We start from the raw sequence: 16,750 nt of genomic DNA, 5'->3' as shown, positions 1-16,750 counted from the left end.
TCCGTATGCGAGCCTAATTTGGACTTGTAGTCCAGCCTTTCATTTTGCCTATGCATATCTATTTGCATGTATTTAATACGTGTTTTCGTCTGTTGGTAAATGCAATTTTATCAATTTTTTAATAGCGAGATCCCATAAGGTATTTTGGCATTCGTTGTGACGTTAGTCACGTTACACGGTACCGCGAGAAAACAAGCCTGGTGACCAGAGATTTGTAACTCTAATAAAGATAAATTTACTTACTCCAATTTACTATATATTTCATATATAGAAAATTGTTGATTTTTATGTTACAAAATAAATGATAAAACTCATAATTTTCACAATATCTTATGATTTGTATGTAGTCATTACTTTGCTATTCAATTTCCTTCGTACTCGAACGCTCGTAAGCGTCAAAGCGGTGGAAGAAGTAAACAAAGATGTTCTTCAGTGTGTGATTTGTGTATTTTTGTAGTGTTGATTGTTTCTCAGCTAGTCACGTCTGCTTTGTTGTTACCATGGCAGTTGCAACGGTTGAAAGTACCACGCTAGAAAAAATTCTGAAGTAAGTAATACGTCTAAAGACTAGTAAGACCTTATGGAAATCTTAATGCCCCACCAATATGATACAGAAATGTTTTGCTTACCGTAGCCAGACGAGGGTTTACTACATGCTTTCTTAATTATCTTTAATCAGAGGCTAATGTCCCCGTTGCCAAGGACTACGCTGACTAGTAATTATTGCGGAAATTGAGTTAGTAGGATGGTAAATTGATCTTATTGCATAAACATGGTATATAGCTGAGTGTGCCGTATTAACCGACTGTACCCCAGAAAGGTTTCAAATTTACCATTTAGGTACACTTGAAGTTTTTATGATTTGTGTTAGATAAATTAAACCATTAACGAATACATTAAATATTGATCTGTTGGTAATCTTTACCCTTGGACCTTTGTTGATAAACGCCAAAACTTTACTGTATATTTCCTCCAAACCTTACCTAGGATATCATGTCCTTACTTATTGGTGGGAAACCCGTGCCCAGCTACTTATTTAAACTGACCTAGGATGTGGTGTTCTTAATCACTGAATGTCTCTAGTTTGTGTGAACGACATACGGGTAAAGTTATTCCGAATTTAAGAAGTTTGTGTAGATGGTTAGGTTTACACACCCATCTGCATCTGGATATTGGGGTTGTATGTATGATAGCGGCCACCTGTATGTTTAATTACGGCTAACTTAGAATGTGGCAGTGTAAGGGGGTTGCTGGGGGCGTTAGCCCCCCCCCCCCCCCCCCCCCGTTAGGTAAGTAGGTAAGGACACGGGTTGTAGGTTAGATAAGGGGGGAAAGTTCTGGTTAGTTGATATCCATTTTTAATCCACATGGGAGGAACTGGCTGCTGATATACAAAGGCTCCGGGCGCTTTACATTAAGCAGATGTGCAAGGCATTGGTACCAAGTACCTACCAAAAGTTCATTTTCAATACCTGGAATGTACCACAGAATCACTTTTTTTGGTAAAGATTAACGCTAACACTACTTAGATATGAGATGAAATATGTATTCATACTTTCTTGACATTTTTCAAAATCAATTTGTCACCTGAACAATTTTCATTTTAAAATAATTTATTTTAATATCCCATTTGTTTCCAGATGGATAAAAATCATCGTCCATTAATAGGAATAAGACTTCAGGGAAGGTGGAATGGCCGTTTAACTTTATAATGAGGTAAACATTGTTGGAGGCGGGCGGAGGGTAGACCCCCTACCCTCCAAGTTGAACAACCCTCACTTTGACTACGGCCACAACTCTGTACTGATGTAGTTCTCTGTTTCCGGAATCTTATCCGAGTAATGCTTTTCTTTTTCTCTTAAGAGTGATTGTGCTTGGTGGCGACTCCATAAGCATATGGTTTTGCCCTATTAAACCCGGGCATTACTGTGGCGGGTACACGCGTAAGCTGAAGGTGGATTCCCATCAACTGTGTGTGTTCTAAAAGGGGCATGACTCTTCTCCATTATCCCCCTGTGACAAGTGTGGGGTTTGGCCTTTTCTTCAGTGGCTGGGGTACACAAAGTAGAAGACAACTAAGTGAGAATCATCGGCATCTGAAGTAGCAACGCGTAACCATATGCTGAAGAAGTTCTGTAACTCCTTCTCATCTTTGAGTTCAAAGCCGGCTGTGTCTCCTTCGGGTTTCTCTGTGTTTGGGTCCGGCTGAGGAATTTGAAAAGGGAAGGGAGATACCATCTTGCCCCCCAGGAAAGGTAATACTTCCATACCCCTCTCAAAGTACTCCCATCACTGTGCTGATTGATGACGACCCTCGCAAGGACTATGATCTGAGTAAGTTATGGGCTTCCTTAGGTATTGATGATGCCCTATTTGCTGAGAAGTTCCTATAAGAGTTAGCTGCTGCTGGGACCCAGAAGTCTTTTTTTGCTGTCTTCTCTTCAGCTGAACCACTTGCAGAGGATCATTATTATGAATCCTTGCCTGCTGCAACAAAGGATCCTGTTTCTAAGCCTGCCACAGAGGTGTTGCCACCAACCAGCAAATCCTAAACATCGGGGATGTAGGATAAGAGGGAACCGAAACCTACATGCTCGCTTTTTCCTGTCACCTTACCTGTTCCTGTCTGAGCTTTCAGGCATGACACCTTCCTCCCCCTAAGAGAAAAAAGAAAAGGACATTGAAGCCCATGAAGACCGATCTTGCCAAATCTCATGAGTCGTTGACCGACCTCCCCCCGTTCATGTGAGAGAAGCAGCTCTCGGTCTCATATAGGACCCGGCACAAGAACTGCAGGTTGGGACCCTAGCTACTGCCATCTATCCCTTCCATCTCCTGGAGATTTAAGTGGTTCATTATTGACAACTACTAAGTCCCCTGCCCAGAAGAGATCTAGAAGTGGAGGAAAAACTTTAAATCAATCTTCTCATTCAGCTGAGCAATGAGTGCCTCCCTCTTGCATATGCAGGAAGGAGGTAGATTGTGGTTCTCTTCGTCACTCTCTATCTGAGAGTGGTCAGTCCCATTGGGGTCAGTCACTATGAGACCTCTCTCCACGCGCACGATCACCCAGCACATAATCTTCAGTTACCAGATTTCCAAGCTCTTGGTCTCCACACACTCTGTCTCCGTGTTATCGAGTACAAAGTTAAAGTGCCTGGTCTTCATATGTTCAGTCATCTCGCGTAAAGACACCTAGCTGGAGGACTTCCCGCAGTCAAGACACCTAGTGACAGGACCCCATGTGCTTCATCTTCCAGAGAACCGGATTCAAGTTTTTCCTTTGAGTGTGGTCCTCAGTCACCTACTCCACCATGTCTAGAGCCTGCTAGCCATCAGGGCCTTCCAATGTGCCGGGACTGTTCTACATCCAGGGGTTTCTCCTTAGGACATTACTGGTTGTTTCCAGTGATCCTTAGCGCCAAAATTGTGCTTCGCAGCAAGGTTTTGGATCAGATGACAGAGAGTAATCACAGTCGCATGATGTTTGTCGGAATCTTGTGTCTGGTATGGATAAGTACTCGGTGAACACGCCTTTTGGCTCTTTAGTGCCATACTCTCCCTCCTACCCATTAGAAAGCAAGGAACCTCCTGCTTCTTCAGCTTCGTAGGGAAAGAGAGCGAGGGGCAACTTGTAATTCAAAGGGGTCAGAGCTATGTTTGTCAGTTCCCTCTTTCTCTGCGGAGTATCGCCTCAATGCCGTTCTGTGGCCAGTTCGTGAGTACTGCAGTCTAAAGGGGAGAGTGTACCTTTGGTGGTTTGTAATGAGGCCCCTCTCTTGTGAGGAGGGAGGAGTCTTGGGATGTTATAAACACCAAGGAACCCTATTAAGGTCTGGTACCAGCAGAGACAGAGAATCCTGAAACAGAATGCACTTTCATCAAGGTCTTTGCACTCATCTGTGACTTCAATGGCCTCGTGGAGGCTTCCATGGAATCCTTGAAGAGTGAGCTGACAGCTATTGATTGTAGCTTAGCTGCCCATCATGGGTTGAGAACCGTCCTTAAGCTTCTGTGGTTGGTTTTTGCTCGTGGGGCACTTGAGAGGGCCAATTCTCAGATTACTGTTCCGAAGAATTCTGTTTGCTTATGTCGCTCGAACAAGATTCTGCATCCAGTCCTTTATGTGCCAGAAGAAGTGGTCCCTTCAGCTCTGATTGATCCAGGAATAGCAGGGCTGACTGCAGGGATCTTAATGGACTCATTGTTCTTGTCCTCTGAATCTGCTTCATTAGAATGCCTCCCAGTGACGATCCAGAAATAGCAAGGCTGAGAGCAGGGATCCTAATAGCCGTATTGTTCTCGGCCTCTGAATCTGTTTCCTTGGCATGCATCCCAGTGACATCCTGGATTGACCAATGGTCTGGAGTTGTCACATAATTTGCTTTATCTCAAGATTTTTCAAATCCAGAGACAAAAAGAAATATGCGATACCATCCTTATCCTCTCAGGTGCCATGTGACATACTGTACTGTACAGTACATGGTGCATTAGTTTGCAAACCAGTAGGCCAATTGGGTCCTGAAGAGAGGTGATGCAATGGCTTCCCACTTCACGAGTCAGATGGGACCGGAAGAAGCACCCCTCCCCCAAGGAACTGAAGTCTGCGATTCGTTTTCTACTGAATGACGTCGATTCCCCCCGTAGAGAAATGGAAATGTCGAGTCATAACTCCCTAATCCATTGTCGAGTGGTGACTTTTAAGGGCCCAGGACCTTCAAAGACCACTGCTCCAAGGGCTTTTTCAATTCAACCCTGGTGGCATCTAGATCTTTATCTACTACTTCAACCCCTTCAACCTCAAAAAAAAGGCAGTGATAGTGCCCCTCTCTATTGCCCCCCAACTCAGCTGTGCCAGGAAGGTTGGTAGAGGGAAGAAGGTATGCGGAGAGGTTAGCAATCCCTTCCTCCAGCTGATTCTCGACAGCAAATTTACTTTTGAGAAACATATAAGGTCTGTGTCTTCTTCAATTGCACAAAAAATTGGCTTATTGAGAAAGTCTTTTAAGATATTCGGTGATCAATCTATTCTGAAGAAGTGTTTTAATTCTTTTATTCTACCTTGTTTTGAGTATTGTTCTCCTGTCTGGTCTTCAGCTGCTGATTCTCATCTTAATTTGTTGGACAGAAACTTACGGTCTATTAAATTTCTTATTCCTGATCTAGATAATAATCTCTGGCACCGTCGTTCAATTAGTTCATTATGCATGTTGCATAAGATTTTTCATAACTCTGACCATCCTTTACATTCAGATCTCCCTGGACAATTCTATCCTGTTCGTAATACTAGGCAGGCAGTTAATTCTAATAGCCAGGCCTTCTCCATCACGAGGCTCAATACTACGCAGTACTCTAGAAGTTTTATTCCAGCTGTTACCAAGTTGTGGAATGATCTTCCTAATCGGGTTGTTGAATCAGTAGAACTTCAAAAGTTTAAAGTTGAAGCAAATGCTTTTTTGTTGACCAGGCGGACATGAGTCTTTTTATAGTTTATATATGACATATTTGTTTTTGACGTTGTTAATAGTTTATATATGACATATCTCTTTTGACATTACTTTTTTTAGAAAGATTTATTGTTAATTTGTTCTCTTCAGTTATTTATTTCCTTATTTCCTTTCCTCACTGGGCTATTTTTCCCTATTGGAGCCCCTGGGCTTATAGCATCTTGCTTTTCCAATTAGGGTTGTAGCTTGGATAGTAATAATAATAATAATAATAATAATGTGAGTAGGGGGAAGCCAGTTGAACTGAACCATTTGGAAATGTGGCAGCAACACAGTGCAGAAAAGTGGGGTTGTGGAGCTCCAGCTCTCATCCTCCCCTGATGTTCCTAACCTACCCTCCAAAATCACTAAAAGCTCTGACGCATGCAGCAGAGACAAAAGCAGTGATGGAGAAGAACGCACTATAAGTCGTCCAAGACTGGTCTCCGTGATTGTATAATCGGATCTTCTTGGTGAAGAAGTTGACTGGAGGATGGAGACCAATCATCGACCTCTCTCCTCTGAACAAGTTTGTTGTACACACACTGTTCAAGATGGAGACCACAATTATGGATCATATATCATCAGGAAGGAAGACTGCATGCTTTCTATAGACCTCAAAGATGCATATTTTCAAATATTAATCCATTGGCCCTACAGATAGTACCTCTGCTTCGTCCTCAAAGGAGGTGCACATTTGGATGTTTTACAACGCAGTAGAGCTGTTAGACTCATTCCAGGTAAGAGGAATGTACTAGTAGACACGCTCAGTCACCAGTTAGAGCTGGTGGGAGCAGAGTGGTTTCTACTACCCTGCGTGGAGGAAACGCTTCTTGCTCTTTGGGGTTCTCCATTGATAGATATGTTTACCACCTGGCTGAACAAGAAACTTCCTTTGTTCTACAGTACTCTCCAATCTCAGGTTTTTTGTTTTTAACTGGGATGGAGGATGCCTTCCAGCATCCCTTGGACAGCATGGATGCTTATACCTTTCTACATTTCTGCCCGATATGGTGCGTAATCAAAAGAAAGTTGATGAAGTAAGTTTTATCAGTTCCAGCTTCCACCCTAAACTTTAGGAAGACTGTCTGTGGTGCGAGTTCTGAAGGCAGGAGTTGGGAGATAACAGACAACCTTCACTGCCAACTAGCTGCGAGGATATATCTATAAGTCTCTGGATACATTCACCCTCAGACCAATTGTACCTGCTTAATGCACGCCTAGCTCACCAGTGTCCGACCCGGAAGCAGTGTTTAAGGATGCTTTCCTGCATCCTTGGGACGGCATCGATGTATATGCTTCTCTGCCGTACTGCCTGAGGAGTATCCTAAATTGAGTCCAAGTCCCTCCCAACCTCAATATGATTAATAGTGCCGAAATAGCTCCTGTCGAGGTCCCCCCCCCACATTAATCCTCATTCATCTGTTTGTGCTCCTCTGTGGATTCACACACACCTATTTATGAGCGACCTTTGGTGAAAGTGCATTCTGCTGTTTGTGTGTGCCCATAATCTTTTGGAGCACATCCTTCAATTAGTAATACACTATGCACTCGCACTCAGCAGTTAAGGGGTATTCAGCAGTTCCTGGCCTTTATATGGCCGCATGCATATGCACGCTCCTTTGACACAGTGCTCCCCTTTGCAGGCATGCACTAGACCCCACTCTCCTGGTTGCACACATTCTCCGAATCATGCACCCTCTAATATACAGTCACTTGTTTGAGCACGATCTTCCAGACGTGCTTCGGCATACAACCAGATTCAAGAGACCTCTATTAAAGGACGTTCTCATTCTTGGACAAGGTCCCCTCTTTGTTGTTCTACTGAGAGCGTTTGGTCATCTGAGAGGAAGGAGCCAGAAAATGTTTTTCACATGAACTTCAGTATAGGGAATCTAGTAGAGAGAGACTCCAAGAATGACGATGGTTTTTATCAGTGTAGGAAGAAATCACGAATTTTTAAAAGTAATTTGCATTTTTCCTAACTATACAAACCTTTATCTTTTAAGGGGACTAGCCACTATGGTGGATAAATTAACAACTTGGAATAATAAAAAATGGAATTATTGTTTCTACGTAATACACTTAGGGTTTCAACTCCTCATTTAGGGAGCCTTGATGTAAGAATAATCAATAAAAGTACAAAGTAAGGTTATTATAATAATGTTATTTTGATTTTTTCAATATTAAACTTACCCGATAATCATGTAGCTGTCAACTCCGTTGCCCGACAGAATTCTATGGAGGGATACGCCAGCTATCACAATACTAGAAGGGGGTGTATTTACCAGCGCCACCTGTGGCCAGGTACTCAAGTACTTCTTGTTGACACCTCCTCAATTATTCCTCTGTCGTGCTTCCGGCAAGACGTTCTGGGATACGCTTATGTTCTTGGAGTATTTTCACGACTTTGGTGAAGTATTTCTCTTTGATTTCGGCTGTCGCTTTACTGGAAACTTCTATATTAGCTTAGTTAGCTTTTGGAATTAATTTGATTAATTTTGGTGACGAGAGAGTATGAACTCTCGTTCACTTTTCAATGGCCGACCCTTCCCTTAGACGGAAGTGTTGGTGTCTAAGAGAGTATAGACTCTCTTTCTTAATTTTGCTTAACAAAAGTTATAGATTTATTTTATATCTCTCCGCCTCTTATAGGCCTCTTCGATTAACTTCCTTTTATTATAAACTCATTAAAATTAATTTTTATATTTGTTTATATTCGACCTTCCTAATAGTAGGCGGTCTTTTACCGAAGTTAATAAACTTTGAGCCCGTCATTTCGGTTTTACCTGTTAACATATTATGCTATTTCCGCCACAGAGTTTGAAAGATTTTCTTTGACAGTCTCGTACTGTTTTCAAAGCTGAACTAACGTTTTGTTTTGTCTCTGCAGTTGTTGACGTTCAGAACGTTCAACTTGCACTCTATCGTTACGATAGAGAAAGAATGTTCACGGTTTCACGTTGCAGTAAGAGTAACCGTGTCTAGCGTTTTGTTTATTCTTTCTTAACTTAATGGTTTTGATCCTAATAAAGGAACTTTTCAGTTTTTTTTCCTTTAACAATAATATGTTTTAACGATATATATGATTGGGCTCTTCTCTCAGGTTCTAAGTCAAGAGAGAGAGAGAGAGAGAGAGAGAGAGATAGAGACGGAGGGAGAAAGAGGATAAACGTTTCATTCAAGCCTGCCAGGCGTACGAGTAACGTCGTTATCGTTTTTTGCTCTTCTCCCTAGTCTCTTTAGGGGAAGAAACTAAACGTTTCTAGAGTGATCTAGTGTTTAGTCTCTTTCCAACCACTGAATTATCTTTCATTAGATTTTTCTGTTACATTGTAATTCTGTTTTCGCAATTACTAACTTTGAGAAAGGATAGAATTGCGTATTTCAGGTACAAACCACTTAAAGTTTCGAGTTCAGTGAAATAAGTGCAAACAGAAATCAAAGTGATAAGTGATTAGTGCGTGAGGGTACTTTTGTGCGCGCCAGTCGTCCTCCCAGTCCGGGACCTCTTGCAAGCTCCCAAGCCCAGGGGAGAAGCAATGTCGAAGGGCATAAGGGTTCAGCAGGCCTTGATCGGCGCACAGAAGTATTCTCGGTGGTTGTGGGCGTGTCTTACCGAGACCGTCACTCCCACCCGCAGATGATTGAGCCCTTATTTTGCTCGTCTGCAGAAGAGATTAGGGGAGAAAATAAAAGCAGAGTAACGCTGGTCTCAGGTCTCAAGACTTCTTAACGTTAAGTCCAGACCTATGCCAGACGTACGAAGTTAAAGTTCACAACCCGAATGCAGTCACAACTTTCGGTCTTGATGCGTGAGTGTCGGGCTGAGAGTGTTGCACCTCCTCCTCCGCCTACACTCCCTCCACCTGTTCTCGCTCCGCCTGTGCTCGCCCAGCCTGCACCTGCTCCGCCTGTGCTCGCCCAGCCTGCACCTGCTCCGCCTGTGCTCGCCCAGCCTGCACCTGCTCCGCCTGGTCGCAGCACCATCTGCCAGGCGTACGATGTTGTGAACTCTACTACAGTCCATGCAAGCACAGCTTTCGGACTTGATGAGTGAGTGTCGGGCTGAGAGTGTTGCTCCTCCGCCTCCGCCTACACTCCCTCCTCCTACACTCGCTCCGCCTGATCACAGTACCATCTGCCAGGCGTACGATGTTGTGGACTCTACTACAGTCCATGCAAGCACAGCTTTCGGACTTGATGAGTGAGTGTCGGGCTGAGAGTGTTGCTCCTCCGCCTCCGCCTACACTCCCTCCTCCTACACTCGCTCCGCCTGATCACAGTACCATCTGCCAGGCGTATGATGTTGTGGACTCTACTACAGTCCATGCAAGCACAGCTTTCGGACTTGATGCGTGAGTGTCGGGCTGAGAGTGTTGCTCCTCCGCCTCCGCCTACACTCCCTCCACCTACACTCGCTCCGCCTGATCGCAGTACCACCTGCCAGCAGTTCCACCTGCCAGGCGTACGATGTTGAGACACGTGCTGAGTTTGCTGTTCCCTGTGGTGTTCAGCCTCCACTTTTCTTAAGGCAACCTTTACATTGGGATCAGGAGGATTATACCTCTCTTCCTCCGCCTCCACTTGCTGCTCCACCAGTGATGCAACACTCGGTTGAGGTACAACAACCTCTCCCGTCCATGAGTCAGTTTCCTCAGCTCTTGCTGCAGCGAGCTCAACCCTCCATAAGGCAAGCACCACAACACCTTAGCCTTGCGCCTCAGGAGCCTCAGCTTGCGAGACATTTACCTTGTTCTGCGCAGCCTCTTCCTCATCGCGCTCCGCTCACACCACAGGAACTGGAACTTGCTACTCCGCTTCCGCCAACCGCTCAGCAAGCGCAACCCTTGGGTTCAACCACTCATGCTAGGAGTCAGCCTCCTCCACCCATGCGCCTTCCTTCTGCTTGTCTTTTATTCAGCCTTTGCAGACTGAGCCTCAGGTGTTCCCTCATCGGAGTCTTGAAGAGGAAACCACACTATTGTTGTTCCAGCTCGTTCTGACTCTGCTGTTCAGCATACCATGGTTTAAACCCCATGCAAGCATGCATAAAGCACTCTAGCACTGGTCATGGAATTTCTGAGAAATGTTAAACGCCATGCACACGCTCTGCTTTCCTTTCAGCAGGCTCTGCTTACAGCAGGCTCTGCTTACTACATGCTCAGCATTCAGCATGCTCTGCATTCAGCATGCTCTGCATACAACATGCTCTGCATACAGCATGCTCTGCATTCAGCATGCTCTGCATACAACATGCTCTACATACAGCATGCTCTGCATACAGCATACTCTGCATACATCATGCTCTGCATACCTTACCGCATGCTTCTCAACACATCTTGGGTTGTTGCCAACTCACTAGACTGTCAAGCAGTTTCATAACGTTGCCTTCTAGTCTGCTGCTTTGCACCAGTGAACCCTCACTCAGAGAACTTAGCTTTTCTAGGATAAGGTCCCTGTAGATGAGAAAGTTCTTTTCTCCCTCCTTCTGATATTCCCTTGAGGACTCTGTCATTTGGAGGGAGCCTTTAGCTGCATAACCTCTTATGGACTTTTATTTAAGCATAACATGCTTACAGGGAAGGTAATGGTTACACTTCAGCCGCTAATCCCGTCTGTTACCACACCTGCTCCCATAGACCTTGAGCTGTGTTGCATGACATGCAGTCCAAGCTTAGTCCTTGTTAGAGGATTTTTTGTTTACGGAGTCAATGTGTCACGGGGAAGACGTTCAACAACCAACAGAAGGGACTTGTTGTGACGCAGTGCGGCAACCTCAGCAACCCGTTAAGGAGTTGTCTGTACGACCCAGACAGTCTAGACAGATTCGGGTTGTCACTGTACTTCCTCGCTTGCCCATGATTGACAGTTTACAGACTGTGCAGCAGTATCATGATCTTGTGTCCGGCTCCGTCAGACGACTGGCTTTTAAGAGCTCCCTCAAGTCGTCGCTGTCTGGAGATTTTCAAATGGACTATGGATCTGACCAAGGAACTGGGCCTCCTGGTCAATTTTTGAGGAGTCTCAGCTCGTTCCATCCCAGACCATTGTCTCCTTGGGTATGGATCTTCAGAGTCGAGCTTTTCGGACTTGTCCGTCGGCCCCAAGGATCTTCCAAGCCCTAGAATGCATCCAGAGCATGCTGAGAAGGAACCGATGCTTAGTCAGGCAGTGGATGAGTCTAACAGGGACACTTTCATCGCTGGCCCTGTTCATCGAGTTAGGGAGACTCCACCTCCGCCCCCTTCAGTATCATCTAGCTGCTCACTGGATAAAGGACATGACGCTAGAGACGGGCTCAGTTCCTGTTTCCGAAGAGATGAGGTCTTCTCTAACGTGGTGGAAGAACAGCATTCTTCTCAAGGAAGGTCTACCTTTGGCTGTTCAGACCTCCGACCACCGTCTCTTCTCGGACGCATCGGACACGGGCTGGGGTGCGACTTTGGACGGACAGGAATGCTCGGGAACATGGAATCAGGAGCAAAGGACACTTCACATCTATTGCAAGGAGTTGTTGGCAGTTCATTTGGCCTTGATAAACTTCAAGTCCCTCCAGCTTAACAAGGTGGTGGAGGTGAACTCCGACTACACCACAGCCTTGGCTTACATCTCCAAGCAGGGAGGGACTCATTCGAGGAAGTTGTTCGAGATCGCAAGGGACCTCCTCATTTGGTCAAAAGATCGAAAGCTCACGCTGGTAACGAGGCTCATTCAGGGCGATATGAATGTCATGGCAGATCGCCTCAGCCGGAAGGGTCAGGTCTTCCCCACAGAGTGGACCCTTCACAAGAATGTTTGCAGCAGACTTTGGGCCCTGTGGGGTCAGCCAACCATAGATCTATTCGCTACCTCGATGACCAAGAGGCTCCTCTTGTATTGTTCTCCGATTCCAGACCCAGCAGCAGTTCGCGTGGATGCCTTTCTGCTGGATTGGTACCATCTCAACCTGTATGCATTCCCGCCGTTCAAGATTGTCAACAGGGTACTTCAGAAGTTCGCCTCTCACAAAGGGACACGGCTGACGTTGGTTGCTCCCCTCTGGCCCGCGAGAGAATGGTTCACTGAGGTACTGCAATGGCTGGTCGACGTTCCCAGGACTCTTCCTCCTAGAGTGGACCTTTTGCGTCAACCTCACGTAAAGAAGGTACACCCAACCTCCACGCTCTTCGTCTGACTGCCTTCAGTCTATCGAAAGACTCTCAAGAGCTAGAGGCTTTTCGAAGGAGGCAGCCAGAGCGATTGCCAGAGCAAGGACGACATCCACTCTCAGAGTCTATCAGTCTTAATGGGAAGTCTTCCGAAGCTGGTGCAAGGCCAATGCAGTTTTCCTCAACCAGTACCAATGTAACCCAGATTGCTGACTTCCTGTTACATCTAAGGAACGTAAGATCCCTATCAGCTCCTACGATCAAGGGTTACAGAAGTTTGTTGGCAGCGGTTTTCCGCCACAGAGGCTTGGATCTTTCCTCCAACAAAGATCTACAGGACCTCCTTAGGTCTTTTGAGACCTCAAAGGAACGTCGGTTGTCCACTCCAGGCTGGAATCTAGACGTGGTCCTAAGGTTCCTAATGTCATCAGGATTTGAACCGCTCCAATCAGCCTCTTTTAAGGACCTCACATTAAAAACTCTTTTCCTCGTGTGCTTAGCAACAGGTAAAAGAGTAAGTGAGATCCACGCCTTCAGCAGGAACATAGGTTTCACATCTGAAACGGCTACATGTTCCTTGCAGCTCGGTTTTTTGGCTAAAAACGAGCTTCCTTCCCGTCCTTGGCCTAAGTCGTTCGAGATCCCAAGCCTGTCCAACATGGTGGGGAACGAACTGGAGAGAGTACTTTGCCCAGTTAGAGCTCTTAAGTACTATCTAAGAAGGTCAAAACCATTACGAGGACAATCAGAAGCCTTATGGTGTGCTATCAAGAAGCCTTCTCTACCAATGTCTAAGAACTCAGTTTCTTACTACATCAGGCTTCTGATTAGAGAAGCAAATTCTCATCTGAAGGAAGAAGACCTTGCTTTGCTGAAGGTAAGGACACATGAAGTGAGAGCTGTGGCTACTTCAGTGGCCTTCAAACAGAACCGTTCTCTGCAGAGTGTTATGGATGCAACCTATTGGAGAAACAAGTCAGTGTTCGCATCATTCTATCTCAAAGATGTCCAGTCTCTTTACGAGTACTGCTACACCCTGGGTCCATTCGTAGCAACGAATGCAGTAGTAGGCGAGGGCTCAGCCACTACATTCCCATAATCCCATAACTTTTTAACCTTTCTCTTGAATACTTTTTATGGGTTGTACGGTCGGCTAAGAAGCCTTCCACATCCTTGTTGATTTGGCGGGTGGTCAATTCTTTCTTGAGAAGCGCCAAGGTTAAAGGTTGTGATGAGGTCCTTTAGTATGGGTTGCAGCCCTGTATACTTTAGCACCTTTGAGTTGATTCAGCCTCCCAAGAGGAACGCTGCGCTCAGTAAGGAAGACGATCTTATTAAAGGCAGAGTAACGGTTCAAGTCGACTTCCTTACCAGGTACTTATTATTTCATTGTTATTGTGGATAACTGATTATATGAAATATGGGATACTTAGCTATCCTTTAATCTTGTACACTGGTTTTCACCCACCCCCCTGGGTGTGAATCAGCTACATGATTATCGGGTAAGTTTAATATTGAAAAATGTTATTTTTATTAATAAAATAAATTTTTGAATATACTTACCCGATAATCATGATTTAATCGACCCTCCCTTCCTCCCCATAGAGAACCAGTGGACCGAGGAATAATTGAGGAGGTGTCAACAAGAAGTACTTGAGTACCTGGCCACAGGTGGCGCTGGTAAATACACCCCCTTCTAGTATTGTGATAGCTGGCGTATCCCTCCATAGAATTCTGTCGGGCAACGGAGTTGACAGCTACATGATTATCGGGTAAGTATATTCAAAAATTTATTTTATTAATAAAAATAACATTTTCTAGGCAAAAAGCAAAAAATTTACATAGGAAATCTTTGGGAGCTCATAACTCAAAAGCATACTGTCAGTATCGGTTTCTCGCTTATTTATCGTTCTATTTTAGAGAGAAAGATATTATTGGAAAGAGGAATAAAAACCCCACAATTCTGTGAGGCAGAATTTTTTTCACTATTTGCATCTAGACAATCGGATGGTCCCCTTAAGTAATACTTCCCGCCTCATCCACTCCTCAAGTATTAGGTAAAAGGTCCCCAACCTGCAAACATTCGACTTGCAACCAATTGGAGATACAAACACAAATTTAACAAAGATAAGATAAAGAAATACTGTAATAAAACAATTTATCATTTAATACATCATACATACATATGACAAGGCACTTCCCCCAATTTTTGGGGGGTGGCCTTAAAAAAAAAAACAATAAAAAAAAAAACAATAAAAAAAAAAAATTGTAATAACCTGATATCTAATTCATATGGAACCCAACTATTTGTTGACTTCTGTGGCTGGAAATCATGGGCATGGGATTCAGGTTGAGCCTAAATAGACCAAACTTTGATAAAATTCAACTTAAAAAACAGCATCTTGGAACGTAATAAGTTTGTAAGTTGAGGACCTTTTGTAATGGTCAAAGTGACTATTTGATGAGCTAGCAGGAGGGTGGGCTCTCCTGCTATTATTATTATTATTATTATTATTATTATTATTATTATTATTATTATTATCATTATTATTATCATTATTACTAGCCAAGCTACAACCCAAGCTACAACCCTAGTTGCAAAAGCAATATGCTATAAGCCCAAGGGTTCCAACAGGGAAAAATAGCCCAGTGAGGAAAGGAAAAAAGGAAATAAATGATGTGATCAAATTAACATTAAATCATTCTAAAAACAGTAACAACATCAAAACAGATATGTCGTATATAAACTATAAAAAGACTTATGTCAGCCTGTTCAACATAAAAACACTTGCTGCAACTTTGAACTTTTGAATTTCTACTGATTCAACTTCCCGCAAATAACTACTGTCACCTCGTTATTTTTATCAACCCAGTTCCAGCTCTGCTGAAATCATATTCCTATTTTAGGACTTAGGTTTGTATAGTTAGAAAAAAATTCAAATTACTTTTAAAAAATTTGTGATGTTTACACTGCCTGGTGGCTTAATTACAATAGGTGCTTAATCAAAGGACTTGTGAGAAAACCTGTGATTAAGAGCTATCTTGAAGGGCTTTTGAGAGAAATACACTGCCCTAAGGAGACTTTGCATCTCACTTTCACAGTAAAGAGCATCTCCTAGCATCATTCTTCAGTCATACACTTATAAATATGAACTGTCTAGGAGAATTTCATCAATGAAATTATTTCATTCCTGCATCTTTGTATTCTCTAATTTTAAATATTTAACTTAGCCGGTGAATATATAATAGCTGCAACTCTGCGGCTCGACAGACAACATACTTAAAAAACTCGCGAGCGATCGCTATGCAGGTTGCGGGTGTGCCCACCAGCGCCAACTGTCGGCCAGATACCACTCTCGGATGTAAACAAAACCTTCAATTCTTCTCTGTCGACGTTGACGACAAGACGTACTTTTACTCGCTGTAGAACCTGGAGTTTTCCCATCATATTTGGTGAAGTACTTTAATTTGGTTTGAGCTTTCGCAGTACAGGTGTTTTTCTTCAAAATAAACCCTTGAACTCTTTTTTGAATCGGATTATTTGTTGATGACTTAGATCGTTTTTTGGAATTTCCTTTGACTAATTCAAAATGGCTGACCCTTCTCAAGTTCCTAAGTTTCGAAAGTGTAATGCTAGGGACTGTAATAGGCGTCTTCCAAAGGCTTCTCTCGACCCTCACACTGTTTGTTCCAATTGTCGGGGTAAAACCTGTCAATTGGGAGATCGGTGTGAGGAATGCGTGGGCCTTTCGGAATTCGATTGGATCGAATTTGATAAATATACACGCAGACTAGAGAGAGATAGGGTAAGGAGAAGTTCTTCTAGGTCCGTAGATTTTTCCTCTCCACATGCCCCTGAACCTAATCCTTCCCCTGTAGTGGTTGTTCCTAACCCCCCTCCTAGCACTCAGGAACCGTCTATGCAAGACATGATGCGTGCTATTCATGCCTTGGGGGAGAGAGTTGAGGCTTTAGCGAGTGACCGTAATCAACTCATGGCGGACGTGAAGGAACTCAAGTGCCAAAGTGCCACGGCGGAAAGTGGGAAAGTGCCTAGTGTTACGCAAAGTGTTGTGAACAGTGTTGCGACCGAGGGTTCGTCTGTTCGTGCCT

General features: G+C 44.0%; 1 protein-coding gene across 5 annotated transcripts in view; it reads left to right on the top strand.

Moving 5' to 3' along the window:
* The first annotated feature begins 374 nt into the window (after window positions 1-374).
* d4 overlaps window positions 375-16,750 on the top strand; it is an 89,071-nt gene continuing 72,695 nt past the window's right edge. For 2 of the 5 annotated variants that reach the window (XM_068375695.1, XM_068375694.1), the window contains exon 1: window positions 375-547. In XM_068375695.1, the coding sequence (XP_068231796.1) occupies window positions 501-547 (47 nt within the window). In that variant the 5' untranslated portion in view covers window positions 375-500. The remainder of the gene's footprint in view (window positions 548-16,750) is intronic. The other 3 variants (XM_068375697.1, XM_068375696.1, XM_068375698.1) reach the window with 2 other exon arrangements.

Source organism: Palaemon carinicauda, chromosome 6 (assembly GCF_036898095.1).
Source record: "Palaemon carinicauda isolate YSFRI2023 chromosome 6, ASM3689809v2, whole genome shotgun sequence".
Taxonomy (NCBI): domain Eukaryota; kingdom Metazoa; phylum Arthropoda; class Malacostraca; order Decapoda; family Palaemonidae; genus Palaemon; species Palaemon carinicauda.
The sequence above is the reverse complement of the archived record's forward strand: the minus strand, read 5'-3'. Positions and strand labels throughout refer to the sequence as shown.